We start from the raw sequence: 17,931 nt of genomic DNA, 5'->3' as shown, positions 1-17,931 counted from the left end.
GCACACCATCAAAATGATAAGGCGAGTGAACAATCGCACACCATCAAAATGATAAGGCGAGTGAAAACCAAGCATTATTAATTTATGAAGTAATTGGTACATGTAAATGCAGAGACATATATTACAAAAATGAACCAATAAACCAATAATGTTTTCTTCTAATTTTATGTTGTTTGGTTCATTAGTGTAATCTGACTTCTTTTCCCTTTCAGGAATGGAGTTATAATTTATTAAAAAGTTTCAGGAGTAGTACTATAGAAATATAATTATGACTTGTATACAATGATGTAGACAATTTTATTTTTTAATAACAATATGTACTATTCAGATACTTTGAGGCACACAATTATATATATATACCTTTTCAGTGTTAGATGGTTTGATGAACGTGCAGTGCAGTTAAATATATATAGGAACCAACTTGTCTTGAATTTCATTACTATATACAACGAACATGATTAGGATAGTTGGGATGGGGGAAAATCACTGGTACCGAGGAGATGGTTCATGAACTACTCCTGTCACGGGGATTCTATAATACCCGTAACTGAATAAACACGATTGTCCAAATATCTCTCCTAACTGTATATCTATTAGATCTCTCTGTAACAGGCAGTTATACCCGCTGTGGCTCGTCTCTAGGTATGATCAGAGATAAGATCTTATAAAGTATATATTATTATAGCACGTTTAGTTCACTAGAAAACACAACAAAAACATAATACACTTTGGAATCTGTATTAACCTACGCTGACAAATGTACTGCCGCAGTAGTTAATTAATAACAACAATAATAACAACCCAGAACTGATCACTTAATTAGTTAATCTCTAGGTATCTAGTTTACACAATATGCTAATCACTTCACCGTGACACAACACCCACACGTGTAATAATTGAGAAACGCTAACACACACACGTGCGATAATGGAGAAACGCTTCCAGGGGAACTTAATTAATAAAGAAATTACAACACTATTCCTAACTGGTTAATTTTTAATTAACCCTAACTACTCATTCAATAACCTTGTAATACAGAATTAATACTGGTACCTATCACAATAAAGACAATAACCTACAGTTTACCTAGGTCCTCTAGGATGACTGGCTAAGCTTTATATATATATATATATAACGGTGAGCCTATATATATATATATATATATATATATATATATATATATATATATATATATATATATATATATATATATATATATCAGAACGGTGAGCCTACAGAATACTGCGTCAGATGACCGGCAGCACCGTCTAAATAATATTGGTATAATACAGTATTAAAATATTTAAAGTCACATCAATCACATCAAGGTTATACACAGAGCAGAAAATATATATTTACTAAAGTCCCGTCTGAACTAATATAGATCGTTCAGTGGACGGACAGCGATCCCCTGGAGCCTTCATATCGTTCTCCTCGATATCTCTAAAATCCTAGCTATTTATTCGAAACTCTCAGAGACAGCGAATATCGCCTGGGGGTACAAGGCGGTACCTCACGTATCATGTGGATTTTCCCCAGCCACCATGCCGGAATATTTTTCTCTGATCGTCAGACTGGCTGTCGCCATAGTCGCCAAATCACGGTTGTAAAAACCGCACTCGCGGAGGTATTACGTAACTACTGGCCACATGGCTCCGCACCTGGGCTGGGTGTGTATTAGAAGTACAGCTCGATGACCGTCGCGCAAAGGTATCACGTAACAAGTTGCCCATCTGGGCTAAGTGCATTTTGGAACTGCACACGGCCCTCTAAAACAATTAATATCGCCACAGGCGAAAACTAAATTAAGAGCATGTTCCGTCACAACGACCCAAGCATCTCAGTTGTGCACTACCGACTCATATTATTAAAAAAATTTTTTTTAAATAACTCGTGAAACGTAGGCCTACAATTACTTCAATTGATAGTGTTGGTGGGGACATTGACATTTACGTGGCATTTTTAATTCAACAATTACGCAACAAGTCTCCCTCCCTCAACATTTTGTAACACGTCATTTGACAAACCGTTACAAGTTACGAATGGCTCTGACAGCGTTATGTCAATGATCTAGAAAGGCTCCAGCGTTGTAGATAAAAAAAAATATACAAACTCTGACAAAATCTGTCATTACAAAGGATTTTATTCCAAACGTGGGATGCCATAATAAAGACACAAAAAAAAAACCAAGACGCTAACAGTTATGAACTAATCCAGACAATTTTACCGACTTCGCTGATTTCCGTAACGAGTTCATTTGTGTAGGCTACAGAAGCCACTATTTAATTCAATCCCTTTTCTCTTTTTGTCATAACTATATGGACAGCATAAATGAGTTATCCTTATCAGACATTGTGATCATTTGCCTTATAAAAGTGGACTGTTTCTAATTAATAATAAATTAAATAGGTAAAGACGTTTTGATCGGATTGGTACGTCTTCGAAGGTGTCTATTAAACCTGTGTTTTCCGATTTGTATAACAAACATAAGTACCAGTCATATATTAAAATCTTGCACAGGCGCTACCGTTCTCGTAACTTTTTTCTGTTTGTATTATTAAACGAGTCTTTCTGTCAACTACGTAAGGTAAATAGTGGCAATCGATATACAAAATTATTTTACGTGCGCTGTTTGTTAAGTGTAACGTGCGTTATTTTTCACACTCACCAGATTGAAATTACGTGCGCTGTACGAGCGCGATTGCACCCACACACCTTAAAAGGCAAGGTCTGCAATACAGTCGCAAGGAGATATTGCACAAATACTTGAATGTGACTTTTGCAATTCTCCCATAAAACAATATTTGCTTGTCTTCGTCATTTAGCACTTCCCTAACGAAAGCTGCAATGTACATGATTCAGAATTTCTAAAATCAAACCAAAGGAACCTACAATCAATGTCCTACATGTAGCAAACATGTTTAATTGTACTTTCTGCTATATTGATGACCTTGTAGCATTCGATAATTACATGACAGGACAGGAAAGGGTGGGGGGGGGGGGGGAGAAGAAGTGACCGCCTGCACTAGCTGGTGCAAGAGAGCACCAGCAGTCCGACCCGGATCGGTAACAGGCGTTAGTGTGCATAGCTCTGCGCTATCTTTATTCTTTGTCAGGCGCGGATCCAGGGGTGGTGAGCTGAAGCTGCGTGTTTCAGTGGTATTTCACCATTTTACGAAAATTGCCGAATACGTTACCATAAAAACACCAACAACATCCCTTTGACGTGACGTCAACAATGCTTTGACGTTTTAATATGCTTACTGATGTCAAAGCGATGCTATGTATATTGTTCTGAATATAGTTCAACTTCAGAAATGTGCTAACAGAATCGCTTTAGACATTTATAAGCTTTTTTTTTCTAATGTCTTCTACTACAACTACTACTACTACTACTACTACTACAACTACTACTACTACTACTACTACTACTACTATTACTACTACTACTACTACTACTATTGTTACTACTACTAAAACTACTACTACTACTACTACTATTGTTACTACTACTAAAACTACTACTACTACTACTACTACTACTACTACTACTATGTAATGGCCTTACATGTACCCAATGAGTGTTAAACTCGCTCAGGGTGGGAGCCTGTATCAGGATGCGAACACAGTACCCAGTGAGTCGTTAAACTCTCTCAGGGCGGGAGCCTGTATCAGGATGCGAACACAGTACCCAGTGAGTCGGTAAACTCGCTCAGGGTGGGAGCCTGTATCAGGATACGAACACAGTACCCAGTGAGTCGGTAAACTCGCTCAGGGTGGGAGCCTGTATCAGGATGCGAACACAGTACCCAGTGAGTCGTTAAACTCGCTCAGGGTGGGAGCCTGTATCAGGATGCGAACACAGTACCCAGTGAGTCGGTAAACTCGCTCAGGGTGAGAGCTTGTATCAGGATGCGAACACAGTACCCAGTGAGTCGTTAAACTCGCTCAGGGTGGGAGCCTGTATCAGGATGCGAACACAATACCTATTTGTTTTAGTCCGGTGGTAGATCGTGGGCATTTGCGTAGCCAGGATTTTATATTGGGGGGGGGGGGGGGGGGGAGGGGCACTCACATTGGGAGGAGACACCTACACACACACAGTTGTGTTGTGGGGCGACAAACACATATAAAAGATGTTGGAGGGGAAAGGAGTCGTGATTGGGATGTATGACCCCCAATGACCACCTCCACTCCCCCACTCTCCCGGCTATACCAGTACATATTAATGAAGTCTATAACAAATGTTCGCGAGGTTAATTCAGTTAGTTTAATCCAGTTATTGTATCAATTTAACCTTAAGAACTGCTCTCAAAAGACTGCAATCGTGCATCGTGTTTGTTGTTGGCGCACCCCTCCGAAATTCGAAGTGCCCCGAAAAAATCAAGTGAGTAGCAGATGAATATAATGTATTTATTTGTTGTCAGTGTGCAACATATATACCGTGGTCAGCTTGATGTATCTGTGGGAGATTTAACCATAGATAATACCTTTAGTTGTGTTTTGTATACTGTATTAGGTTCCCTTTTTAAGTGTTGCACTCACTCCCTAGAAAAAGGCCTACGTCTCCTACTGCCAGTTTTGACCATATAAAAAAAAAACACTCTCCCTTCTCTATCGAGGACTTCACGGCTCATTGTGACCTCTGTTGAGTTCGAGCTGGATCCGCCAGTGATTAACCATCGGCTATTGGATGTCAAACATTTGGTAATTTTCACATAGCCTTACAGAGGAAACTCGCTATATTTTTCCATTACTATTCTGTTTAAAAAAAATAATAATAATTAAAAAAAATAATTAAAAAATGCCAGACGCAACCCGCCCCCGGATCTTCCATTTGATGAAAATTGATTCCATTGTGTCACATTGCTAACATGTTGAAGTGCTCCACTTCTAGGCCCTTTAGTTAGACAAGCCTCATCGTCATCTATTTAATAATCTGTCTGACTAAAGGGTCTAGAAGTTAGACCCGCCAACAGATTAACAATGTGACACAGATTTTAGCTATTTGACCGCATCTGGCTGTAGTATTGGTCCGAATAGCTGGTTCAGGAACCCATTCACAACCACCGGCTCTTCCGCTATACGCCCATGTCCCAAAACATCAATGCACAATATTACAAAATAACATGGGCAAAATCTAGCCAGAAGACCAATTGTTTTAATTATTCCCCAATTACTAGAACTGAATATGTGAACCACAACATATATCACAATTAGGAACTATAATGAACTCTCACCCGGAAGTGAACCTAACTGCAACCAGTCGTATGTGTTGAAATTGTTAACGCACGTACATGTGTTAACAAGTATGTGTTATCAAAAATAACGAATGGTGTTCTCATCAACGGGTGTGTAAGAAAATGGAATAAACTGTTTTCGTTTTGTTTTTCCATATTTAAATTTTTTTTAAAAGAAAAAGAAAAAAAAGGTCGAAAATATCCACCTTTAACAGTGTTTTGTTTAACGACACCACTAGAGTACATTGATTTATTAATCATCGGCTATTGGATGTCGAACAACTGGTAATTATGACTATTTGAGAGGAAACCGGTTACATTTTTTCCATTAGTAGCAAGGGATATTTTAAATGCACCATCCCACAGACAGGATAGCACATACAAGGGCCTTTGATATACCAGTTGTTGGTGCACTGTATGGAACGAGAAGTAGACGGGGATCGATCCCAGACCAAGTGTGCATAAAGTGAGTGTTTTACCAGTGGGCTACGTCCTGGCCAAGAATGAGATTCCCAGTATTGACATTCAGTTCCACACCACATATATAGGTCTGTATTATATACAGGCATACTCTAACAGTTTCTTTCCATTATACGTGGTGTGGCTAGAGCACACTTATTGTTGAAAACTGTCAAGAGTTTCAAAATTCCCAATTTTCCGACTGGTGGTCAAGTACCGTGTCCAAAATCAGTGTGGATGCAGTGTGTCTCTCTCTGGACAACCCTATCACACTTTTTGTTTCGGATCGGTGTGTCTGGTTTCCTCGTGTAGTGTTTGTATTTTTTACTTGTGACCAACATGGCAGTTCAGACACGAGAGAACTCGAAATCTATCAAATTAAAGATCTGTTGTGTTACAGCATTTGCTGATCGTTTGGTCATAAAACCTTGACAACTACACATAGTACTAGAAGGCACGTGAGCTTAGGGCCGTAGCTAGGATTTTTTGTTGGGGGGGGGAGGGGGAAGGGGGGGGGCAACTGAGTAGTTAATAGTCTAAAACTCCTTAAACGGTTAAGAAGAGAATTTTCTTTAAATTTCTATAATTTTTTCCGGATTTTCCTCTGGGGGAGCAACTGCCCCCCCCCCCAGCTACGGCCCTGGAGCTCGACCACTGAAAGAGCTTTTTTAAGGTATACATACAAAAATGTAAATAACACAATGTGCATCAGTTGGATTTTTTATTTTTTATGCAAAAAATATACTATGTGATATATATAAATATTACAACATATAAATATTACAATATAAGAAAAAAAAAAGCTATTCTTTGAGCTAGAAAGGAAAGGAAATGTTTTATTTAATGATGCACTCAACACATTTTATTAACGGTTACATGGCGTCAGACATATGGTTAAGGACCACATATATTGAGAGACGAAACCCGCTGTTGCCACTTCATGAGCTACTCTTCTCGATTAGCAGCAAGGGATATTTTAGACAGGACATACCACGACCTTTGTTACACCAGATGTGGAGCACTGGCTGGAACGAGAAATAGCCCAATGGGTCCACCGATGGGGATTGATCCCAGACCGACCGAGCATCAAGCGAACGATTTACCACTGGGCTACGTCCCGCCCATTGAACTAGAAGTCTGGGCCAAATCCCCATACTTTCGTCAACTTGTGCTTCCCAACCAGTGCAGATTACCATGTTCCCCATGTGGCACTGGCTCACGGTTTTCATACATGTAAGAAAAATAATAATTTCTATCACATCGTGTCATGGATTTCTAAGGTCAAAATATAAATCAAATGTTTATCAGTTTATAACAAGGTTTGATTGTTTGTTTATATATATATATTTATATATATATATATATATATATATATATATATATATAAACAGAACCAAGTCTGAAGTTATTGCAACTGTTTTGGTGTTTAAAATATATGTGACAACAGCTGTCCTTTGTGATAGATAGCTGCTAAAAGTGTGCAATATCTACCAGCTGTTTCCTGTTTCTCAATCTACTTTAACACTTCAGTAGTGGGTGGGTGGGCCAGTCAGTATTGTGTTTTTGTTATTACAGTATGTATGGATTTTTTTTTCACATTAAGCTACTCTCATTTTTGTTTTTTGGGGTTTACTGGCGAACTTTAAAAAACCCACAGGTGTGGAGGATGGAATAAAAAAATTAAAAAGCAAAATACTGTTGTTTATTGATTATATAGATTATTTTTAAATATGGTTCTAATAAAACATTTGGTCAGCTAAATTTGATTTGATTTTGGCCATTTTTTAATTAAAGCTGGTAGATGGGTACGTAAACCAACAAATAAAACGAGTCGCCATCTAATTAAGAAAATGGAACTGAAAAAAAGAAAAAGAAATTACCAAGAGAAAATTTGGAACAGTCCAAATATAAATTAGATGACAGTTGCATTTTGTCAATGATTCCTACTTAAATAATCACTAATAGCTGTATACCTAATTTGTTTTGGATCATGTATGATTTTATGCATGACATGACTAATAAGTAAGAATACTGTATGAGAGATAAAATATAACTGTCAGTGGTGCTGAGATATCTTAAAATAATATAAATAACCAGTTCCTGCTATTAAAACTGAATCATATTATGCATTAGTGTTATTTTAAAGGAATGATTGGGCAAGGCTTTTGGTCTGGTATGCATATTCAGTGATATTTAATGCACATTATTGCTTAAAATCAACAAGTATATTGGTTTATTATATGATTTATATTTCATCTCGTGAAGTTTGCAATCATATCTCATGAGTCGTGCTTGCTCGACAAGTCCGATATGATTGCAAACTTCACGAGATGAGATATAAATCATATCTGACAAAACATGCAATTTTCGATTTATTATATAACTTTTGGCATTATACCTTTATTTTTAAAATGCCAGCAGCAAAATAGTTCCGGCTTTCTTACAGTGAAGATAACACTTTCTACAGTGACGATAACACATTTCCGAGTGAAATAGTGAAATTTTCACTCTAAAATGTGTTGTCGTCACTGAGTGACTGATAACCCTTTTATTTCACTGATATTTTAAGATATTGCACTAAATGTTATATAATAAAACAGTAAACATGTGACAACTATTATAAATAATGGGCGCAGCCACTTTTTTCCATCCCACTGAATTCGCACTCTTGTGAGCAGGTTGTTACGTAATACTTGAAGGTATATGTCTTAACACTGAACAAACAAACATACTGGTATGTTAATGACATATCATGTTCTGTCTTTTTAGGACAAGATATTTCAGAAACCTACATACGGAAAGTATAAAATGACAGTCTACTTAGTTAATTGGTCTATTCTTTTAGGAACCTCCACCTGTGAATCCTGATTGGCAGGTGAATCTTTGATAGATTACCAGACAATGCAATTTCAATTGTTTGGTAGTGACACTGCCATCTAGACACAAAAAAATTTTGTACCTGTGTTATTAACATCACATGATATTGTGCTGTCTTTTTACCAATCTGATGCATCATGACATGTCCTAATAAATGTATTAGTCTTTGTTTAATGGTATGGAAAAAATGTAGGCACTTGTGTTATCAGCAGGTAGTGGATCTTGATTGTTGAAGAAAATTAAAACGTTCTCCAACAAATAACCTGTCAACCTTGAAATGGTAATGGACATTATCAACCAAATTAGTAAATAATTCTGTAATATTATTGATTATGTAGACTGTCCCATCTAAAATCACAGAACTGATCAATTATGTAATTCCTAAGAAAATGAAATTATCACTTGGTTGTCGAGGGGAAAATACTGCAACACCATTTTATTTTAATAATGCACATTGAAATATGGTTAGTTAAATAGCTTATTATATTATGAGGGCATTTATGTTGTTTTACAAGGCTTATCAAAGCGAAGCGCCTGGCCTTAAATAAGTAGGTTTGTTTACTCTGTGCATACAGGAGTACGGTAGTTTATAGGAGCTGACGTTACTTTTCTTCCAAGCTAAAGTACTAGTCTATAAATAAAAAAATGGTTGCCCCTAGTTAGCAGGAATAATCATGGGAATTCTAAAATTATGCATTTTTCATTTCTTAAACTGTCAGTATGTGTTGGTGGTTCAGGGTATGCATTTTTTCAACACATAAAGCTCATATTTGACTTGATAGTTCCCTTAAAGGCATAATATACTGTTTTACACTCAACTAAGATGGGCAAAGAAATAGTAAAGTCACTAATGTTTGGTTACGTACATTGCTACAAACAAAACCTGAGTTTCTAGACATAAAATCATAATATACATGAAAACATTTATACCGTCAGAAAAGTAACAATGTGCATCCTTAGCTTAAAATGTTCAGGAAACCGTCGTAAAATAAATGATAACTTTGTTACCTTGTTCAAACCAATACGAAACATAAATATGAGCAAAATCATTCAACACTGAATATAACAATAAAGTTAAAGTTTGTTTGTTTTAACGACTCCTCTAGAACACATTGATTTATTTGGTAATTTTGACATACAGTCTCAGAGAGGAAACCCGCTATATTTTTCGATTAATAGCAAGGGATCTTTAATATGCACCATCCCACAGACAGGATATAACAATAAAGGATCTTTCAAACAAAACTAATAACATTTCCCATATTTGAAAAATACAGCTTTAAAATAGTTCAGATGATTAATAACGATTTCCATTTTATCAGCTACAAATCTAACTGTTCATTGGCAGATGTGACATTTGGTAGTGTCCGTAACCAATCAACTGAACACATTTACATTAAAAATATTAATATTTCAGATGCGACTATCAAGACTGCTACTTGTAAAATGTTGCAGTGTAACTTAATTTGTTTCTACTCTATATCACTTGTTTATAAAAGTAAATTAAAAAAAAATTGTAAATGGTAATAGTCAGGTTCAACAAATCCACTAGCCCTTGGTCCCAGCTAGTGAAGTTTTGTTCTGGGCAAGAGGACATCATTAACTATATTAGATAGGACACTATAGCAAAAGCTTCTGTGAGGGCTAGTGACTTTCTCAAAGATTTGTCAAACACTGTAATAGTTTTTTAAAAAATGAAAGGTATAACAGCTGCCCTCTTTGGTGGATAACTGCTGAAATTCTCCCTGTACCACCTGTGAGACATCCAGCTCATGATCGACTGGTTCACGATGACAAAAATCAAGTAAGCGACAGCAGTCTGATGCTCGAAACCTAGCACAATGTTCATGGCCAAGTAAATGATGATTTCTGTGAAGAAGTGTGGGCAGCACACATATTCAAACAGGCCACCACTTGGAATCAAATGCTTTGTGTTTTCAACTTGACCTGTTAAAAACAAATAATAAAATCAACATGTAATGAAACACACACAATGTAAGTACAGTGGAAACTTGTTTATTCGGAAAGTATGGGTTTTTTTTCAAAACTGATCGGATAAATGAATTTCCATACAATTGAATTATGTTAAAAGTCGTCACCCTTGGACAAAATTAAAAATGGTTACAAAAAATACAAACATTTATTTATATATTTTTTAAAGTTACGATACAAATATCAGTTTTGTAGTGGTTATGTCATCAGAGGGAAAGCTGGTAGGTATGAGTTCACATCCTGGTACCTACCGGCTCAATCTAATTAAAATTAGCTCCACTATTACATGTGGATCTATCAGCAGCCTGTTGGAGCTCATGTCCAGTTGACCTTTCATTCAATCAATCAAAACCGTACTTGCAAAATCATGCCAGTGATTTGAAAAGAATTTGAAAACATTCGGGATTATGCCGAGGGTATACGAAATGATTCGGGTGAATTACGAAGTATGCCGGAAACTAATTTCAATATAAAATTTTATATAAAATTAGTTTCAAGACTAAAGAAAAACAACTGTGATGGTATAGCCATAAAATATGTTTATACCAGTATACAATCCAGAGTTTATTACTGCACTTTTGTCCCTGCTTTTTAATGTTGAAATAGACCACAAGTTCATCTATTGCATAAATAGTCTCGCCCGATATTTTTAGAATTTGTATGCTCCCAAATAACGCTATAAACAGCGAAGTGTCATTGGTCGATATTTGAATTGTTATTTACAGATGAAATGTCACCTGGACATGGGAGTCCACGCAATGCTGTTAGATCTACCAGGGTAGTCCAAGTAGAGCTAATTTTAATCAGATTTCTACCGGCTCCAACCTAGAGTGAGTTTAATGACGATGGGTATGGGTAAGACCTCTACACAGACTTCTCTCTCACCAACCACTAACAACTAATCACTAACCCATTGTCCTGGACAGACAGCCCAAATAGTTGTGGTGTGTGCCCAGGACAGCATGCTTGAACATTAAGTGGATAAACCATGAAAATACATATAAAATTAAAATAAACAAAATATCCAGTTACACAGCATATTGCCTGATAGCACAAAGGTGTAAAAACCTTCAAATTGTGTCCATTTTGCCTTGTGTCGACTGCTTGACAGGCCTTGATCAAAATTAAATCCAACATTTAAATAAAACATTAGTTTCAGCTACTGGCAAAAACAAGGTTTATACAGTTCTCTCCCTTGTTGGAAATAAATCTGAAATTACTAGAAAGTACATGATTAGCTTACCTGTACATTTAATATTTGGGTTAAAAATCTCAGACTATCAAATCACACAGGTTGCCTAGTCAGGGCTCAGCCTGTCCATTGTAAAATTAGCCAATTGCTATTTGTATACAAAGTGGCTACAACACTTTGGCTAATTTGGCTATTATATTCCTTAAAGTAACCACATTTTAATAAATTTTCAAGGAGATACGCTACATATCTGAAAATTGGTGAAACCAAATTTTGTTCCTGTGTGAGCCCTGCCTACACTAGTAATAAACAGCACAGGTTCTCTGTGCACCAGAGAGGCTCACAAGACCCGAACACACTAACCTGATGAAGACTTCCTCAGACTCGCCAAGGTCTGGAAAGATCCGTGTTGACAAACTGATGCAATAGTGAAGATGGTAAAGCCCAGAATGTAGTGAGCCACATCGTGGGCACTGGTGTGTTCTGGAATGGACAAGAAATACATCCAAATAAAAAAGAACCCATTAAATTACAGAAATACATGCAAATAAAAAGCATTAAATTACAATACAGCAATAGCTCCCAAGATAAACAATGTCCGATGAAAAGTAGCACTACTGAATCTTAGGTGAATTACAAATGTAAAGAATGCAAAATAATTGACACTCTTACTTCAATAATAGAAAGCAAGTCATTTAGTCTTGTTTTATATGCTGTTAAATAAAAATGCTGATATAACAACAAATTACTGGTCTTTGTTTTAAAATGACATTGATAAGACACATTTAATATCAGAGGAGGGAGGGAGGAAGAATGTCTTGAGATAAATAGACCATAAATCAAGACACAGTAGTAATTGAAATAACAACAATATCAAATACTGTATAATGATTTTAATACACTGGCAGTGTATCGTGGTACAGATGGTGGCCTTTCTCAACAGGGTTGTGCTTCAAACCTTTCAACAATTGATTCAACATTAGACCAAACTTTTTGTACACATTTCTGGAACATTTTGTTTTCAAAATCTTGAATAGCAATATTTCTTAGTTAAACTGAATACTGATTAGTGACTACTGTTTAATGTTTTAAAATCTAAGAAGCCATCTCTGAAACTTGTGTGGTCAATCGTGACGTGATACCGAACAAAATGTTCTCTGTAGTTGTGATCTGCTATTCCACTTCTCTCGCTATCTAGACAGACAAGATAACCATATAACTGTTAAGACATCATACAGTGTTTAAAATTTTCTTATGTGTTGCTTTTAGGAAACATTGCTTTCTTTTCTAATACTGCCACTTTATTGCACAATTTTATTATCCACATGGTTCAACATAACCTGGTTAATAATAATCATAACATGACATTGCTTCCCCTGTCCTAGTCCAGACTGTACATGTCAAATATGACGTCATTTCGTCCTCTTCTTCTAGCTGCGGTTGAAACATTTTTAGATGGCCCTTGTTATTCATAAACAAATGTACAATAATAATATGGATAATAAAGAAATTATTACACTTGCTTGTGTGTCGTACTGATTTTACAAAACTCGTGTCAGGATGTATGTATTACCCACGCTCTCGCTTGAATACAAAAATCGTAAAATCAGTACAACACACAAGCTCGTATAATAATCTCTATATTATATTAATTTTTAAAATAACACAGCATTCCAGGGTAGCATCTAAATTACACTGTACATGAACATATGGATTCGTTAAAAGTTTCTATTTATTACCTACTGACTCTGTAACAAACTTTGTACCTGTAGTAACTGTGAGGTGTTTGTAGTCAACTGCAGACAACATGCACACCCCAAACATGGCGTAGAAAAGTAGACCAATGACATAGTGAACGATGCTCATGTTGGAGTTTGAGAAGACGTGGACATACAGACACTCGTAGGCACGCCGTACCACCTGGATCAGTTCCATCACCAGCACCAACAACACTGGCAGAACATCAACCTCTGGACAAAATAGATATATACACAGGTTAGTCATAACAGGGGAAAACTTTGGAGCAAAACAGATTACCCACTACTGACTGCGGATATCATGGAGACAGTAAAACTCCCAATTTTAAATTTTAATTTAAGTAAAAGAAACTGAACGCAGAAAAAGAAGAATTAATAACTGAAGTATTGAGCAGAGTTTAAGCTGGACCCCATATATTAGCAATCTGGCCAATTTGTCAAAAACAAACACCTAGAAGACAAATTAGTCACACAAAATAAAGGATGTTTAAAGAAAATTTAATTTTCAAATTAGTTTGCTGGTGATTTAATAACGAAATATATTCAACAAATTCAACTTGAATTCATAATTGTTGACCGAGCGAATCACTGGTTAAATCTCGACATACCAACTTCAATTAAAATTACAGCAGGCCTCTGAAAACTGTGACCAATCATTTCGTTCACCCATTGCTTATGCAAGTCTTGTTAAATCTGCATAACCCATTATTCATTAACACACTAAATTCAGACCATCATTTACATAGCTATATAGGGTTATATAAAACAAAATGGGCTACCCGATTTTTGATGATGTAACCCATAAATTGTGTATGCAAATTTTCAATTCTAAAAGGAGTTTTAGTTTGAGCCTGTCTTTATATAGCTATTGAAATAAATCCTTAAAAAAAAAAAAAAAAAAAAAAAAGTGAATAACAATGAGATAATAAATCCCAGTTTGTTCAAAGAAAACCGAACAATGTATGTGTTACAGATAATGGTAGTTTAGTGAGACAACCTGTCTGTACAGTTGGGTGTTTATGTGGTTACTGTGTCTTCTTGCAGTCTCAAATCAAATGTGTTTGCTGTAAAAAAACAAACATGTGGTACCAAACTATACTGACCATAGTCTTTGGCCAGCTGTAACCGGGTCACTGGGCTGTGACTGATCTGATGTCACAGAACTATTAATGCACTATTGCTCACTAGGTGGCGTTCATTATTAAAAGCTACAACAATGGCAGCATCTACTAAATACCAAAAGTGTCAGTATTTTCATCGTTATTGAATTAAATATGCAAAATAAAACTTGTTACAAAAAGAACAAAATGTACATAGCAGTAAAAAAGACTTAATTTAGCCTTCCTTTAAAAGCATGATACAGTGCAGTGTTCCTGCTGGGTGAAAATTAAAAGGGGGGGGGGGGGGGGGTTAAAAAAAAGAGAGGGGAAAAAAAGGAAAAGTCAGTTGATCTGTAGCAGTACATGGTAAAGCTATACACAAAATGTCAACTCAATATCTCAAGGCATTGTGAAAAAAACATCCAGAAAACAATGTGGGGCAGACAGATGGACAGACAGAATGACAGAGATGAAACATATATAGTCCTCTCCAGTTAACCAGTTCCTAAAATTATACATTCTTACCTGGAATACGATTGGGCATGTGTAGCAGGTGTAACAGTGAGTAAACAGGTTGTGGAAACCATCCGAGTAGTATGAAAGACAGGAGGACGAAGTTAACCACCACCCCAACAATGTAGAAGTGTAGAAACCATCTATAAATCAGAAAGAAAACGTCATGAAAGATGAAAGTTTTTAAAAATCTAAATTAAATAAGAACAATCTCTTTATTTTTAAGCCTGGTCAGGAAGAAAGGAAATGTTTTATTTAACGACGCACTCAACACATTTTATTTATGGTTATATGGCGTCAGACATACGGTTAAGGACCACACAGATATTGAGAGAGGAAACCTGCTATCACCATTTCATGGGCTACTCGTTTCGATTAGCAGCAAGGGATCTTTTATATACACCATCCCACAGACAGGATAACACATACCACGGCCTTTGATATACCAGTCGTGGTGCACTGGCTCGAGCGAGAAATAGCCCAATGGGTCCACCCATGGGGATCGACCCCACACCGACTGCACATTGAGCGAGCGCCTTACCATTGATATACGTCCTGCCCCCCCCCCCCCCCCCCCCCCCCGAGTGTCCATTTGTTGCACTATTTTGAATACCAGCTACATATAGAGTACGTAACAAGGCTCGGATGTAGAAGAACCACACATTCTACATCCCTTTGGACTAGAGGTGACTTGAGCTAAAAAAAACTCTTATGCAATGAATCTGTGAAGCAGACATGATTTTGACAATGACAATGATGTAAAACTGTTGTTTATTTAGGTTTGTTTAATATCACACGTCATTTAATTTAGTGCATACGGTGCAAAATCATACAAAAAAGTTAATAATGTGTTTATGAGTGGCTCAGTGGGTTAAGTTCAATCTTGCTTTCTTTGCTTGTTTTAACCTTATTTTTACAAACATTTTTGTGAATGTGACATTTACTTTCCCTATGCAAAACTCAACAATTTCAGACATCTTCAAATATACAGACTGCCGCGCGCAAACAATGCAACCATCTAAACAGGTCAATGGATGATAATTGATATTATTTATAAGGGCGAAACATCCTGTTATAGCCCTGGTCACACTGTCAAGGATCGTCTGGCCGGATCCACGATGGATGAAAACCTCAAGGATGACCCCAGATAGTGGTTTATCAGCGGTACCCTACGGATGCACCACGGTTTTCGACGGATTATTAAGGATATAGGTTAGTTGACAACGGGGAGCGCTACAGGTCGCTACGGATCACTACAGTTTAGTAGGGACTACAACGGATTGTCACGAATGCCAGATCGTATCCATGGCTAACCCGGCGTTCTGATCCTCGATAGTGTGACCGGGGCTTGAGGCCGGGGATTACTACGATCAAGTACAGTTTAAGTACGGTTTATTACTGATTAGAACAGATTATTACGTTCTTCTACGGATCATTAAGGATGTATCCTCGAAGGATCATGAAGCGTCCTATTAACAGGGAAAACGGCTACAACGTACACGCATTGTAATCGCACGATCAATTTGGTTATTTGATCTATTACCTTATATTCAATTAACTACAAATATCAATTAGTAAAATGTTTACAACCTTACAAGTGTATTCCGTCGATAGATAAAACACATGCCACAGTTGAATGTGTACATTCCAAGGCCTGGATCAGAAAGCGTCCTATAGGTAAGAATAAGATGGGCTTGCTATAATTTGTTTTTGTTGAAAGAATATGTACCTGACCCAAAGATGAAAGCAGACATGACAATGACAGGATTCTTTCGCTGTTGACAAGTGCTGATTATTTAGATGCAGGTAGGTATTAATATAGCATATGATTTTAATCGATGCTACTATTTAAAATAACGATCGTGTATAATGCATTTTGTATAAAAATTACTTTTTACCTGTTTTTTTCCTTATTTTTCTTTCTTTATCTTTGGTGCTTTACTTCGTTCAACAGCATATTCGCTGAAGAGCAGAATCGAAACAACTTCAAACGACCTACTTGCCAACCTGCGGTGTACAACTGCGTAGTCAAATCTGTATGTGTAAATCGCTGGCACAAGCTGCTGTATATTATGTAATCAGTTTTGTATGTGATGTTTATATATGTTCTATGGATCTCTGATCTGAAATAAAAATCTATTATTATTATTACTACTACGATTGATCAGGGATTTAATACGGACAGCTACAGACCTCTACGGACCACAACGGATTGCCACAAATTATGCCGGATCGTATCCGTGGTTAAGCCGGCGTCCTGGGGATCCTTCATCCTTGACAGTGTGACCGGGGCGTAACATTATGATAATCATTAGCCTACACTTTACTGTTTACACTACAGTCTACTACAGCCAAACTTCCGAAATGTTTACCTTTTTGGAACATCATAACTGGAGGTCATTTTCGATTCTTTTTGTAGTTTTCTCAACTTCCCTATTAAATATAATTCTGACAAAAAACCTGGCACATATTTTATGACAAAATAAAATGAGAAAACCGCAATAGTATTTGCGAACCAAAACCAACTACCAACGGAGGTGGCCATTATTTTTCTTCTTTGGGATTATCCTCCGTTAGTTGTGGAGATCACACGATGTCGTAACAAAACTCCCCCATAGCAATGCAATAACGTCATTGAAAATTCACTGCCATATTTTTCGATTTTGGCTTTGCAAACAAAACTAAAAAGCATTCCCACACTGGCATAAGCGTACGAGACGGGGGGGGGGGGGGGCGGGGGCGGGGGCTCCCCCCCCCAGTCCAGGGGCTCCCCCCCCCCCCCAGTCCTGGAGAAAATCCTC

At 36.9% G+C, this 17,931-nt stretch overlaps 1 protein-coding gene across 1 annotated transcript; it reads right to left on the bottom strand.

The window, feature by feature from the left end:
- Positions 1–8,187: 8,187 nt before the first annotated feature.
- Positions 8,188–17,669, bottom strand: LOC121376284 (polyprenol reductase-like). The gene is made up of 5 exons (XM_041504120.1): positions 17,503–17,669; positions 15,143–15,273; positions 13,527–13,730; positions 12,124–12,243; positions 8,188–10,523 (listed from the first exon to the last, which is right to left on the bottom strand). Exons 1-5 carry the CDS (start codon positions 17,529–17,531, stop codon positions 10,264–10,266), a joined length of 744 nt encoding a protein of 247 aa, XP_041360054.1. The 5' UTR covers positions 17,532–17,669; the 3' UTR covers positions 8,188–10,263.
- Between the last annotated feature and the right edge of the window lie 262 nt (positions 17,670–17,931).

Source organism: Gigantopelta aegis, chromosome 6 (genome assembly GCF_016097555.1).
Source record: "Gigantopelta aegis isolate Gae_Host chromosome 6, Gae_host_genome, whole genome shotgun sequence".
NCBI lineage: Eukaryota > Metazoa > Mollusca > Gastropoda > Neomphalida > Peltospiridae > Gigantopelta > Gigantopelta aegis.
The sequence above is the reverse complement of the archived record's forward strand: the minus strand, read 5'-3'. Positions and strand labels throughout refer to the sequence as shown.

Coding starts and splice junctions, on each gene's coding strand:
- LOC121376284 (XM_041504120.1), bottom strand. CDS start 17,531: ATGACCTCCAGTTATGATGTTCCAAAAAG. Junction 15,274..17,502: donor AGTTATGATGTTCCAAAAAG/GTAAACATTTCG, acceptor TCTGATTTATAG/ATGGTTTCTACACTTCTACA. Junction 12,244..13,526: donor ACACCTCACAGTTACTACAG/GTACAAAGTTTG, acceptor TGTCCATTCCAG/AACACACCAGTGCCCACGAT.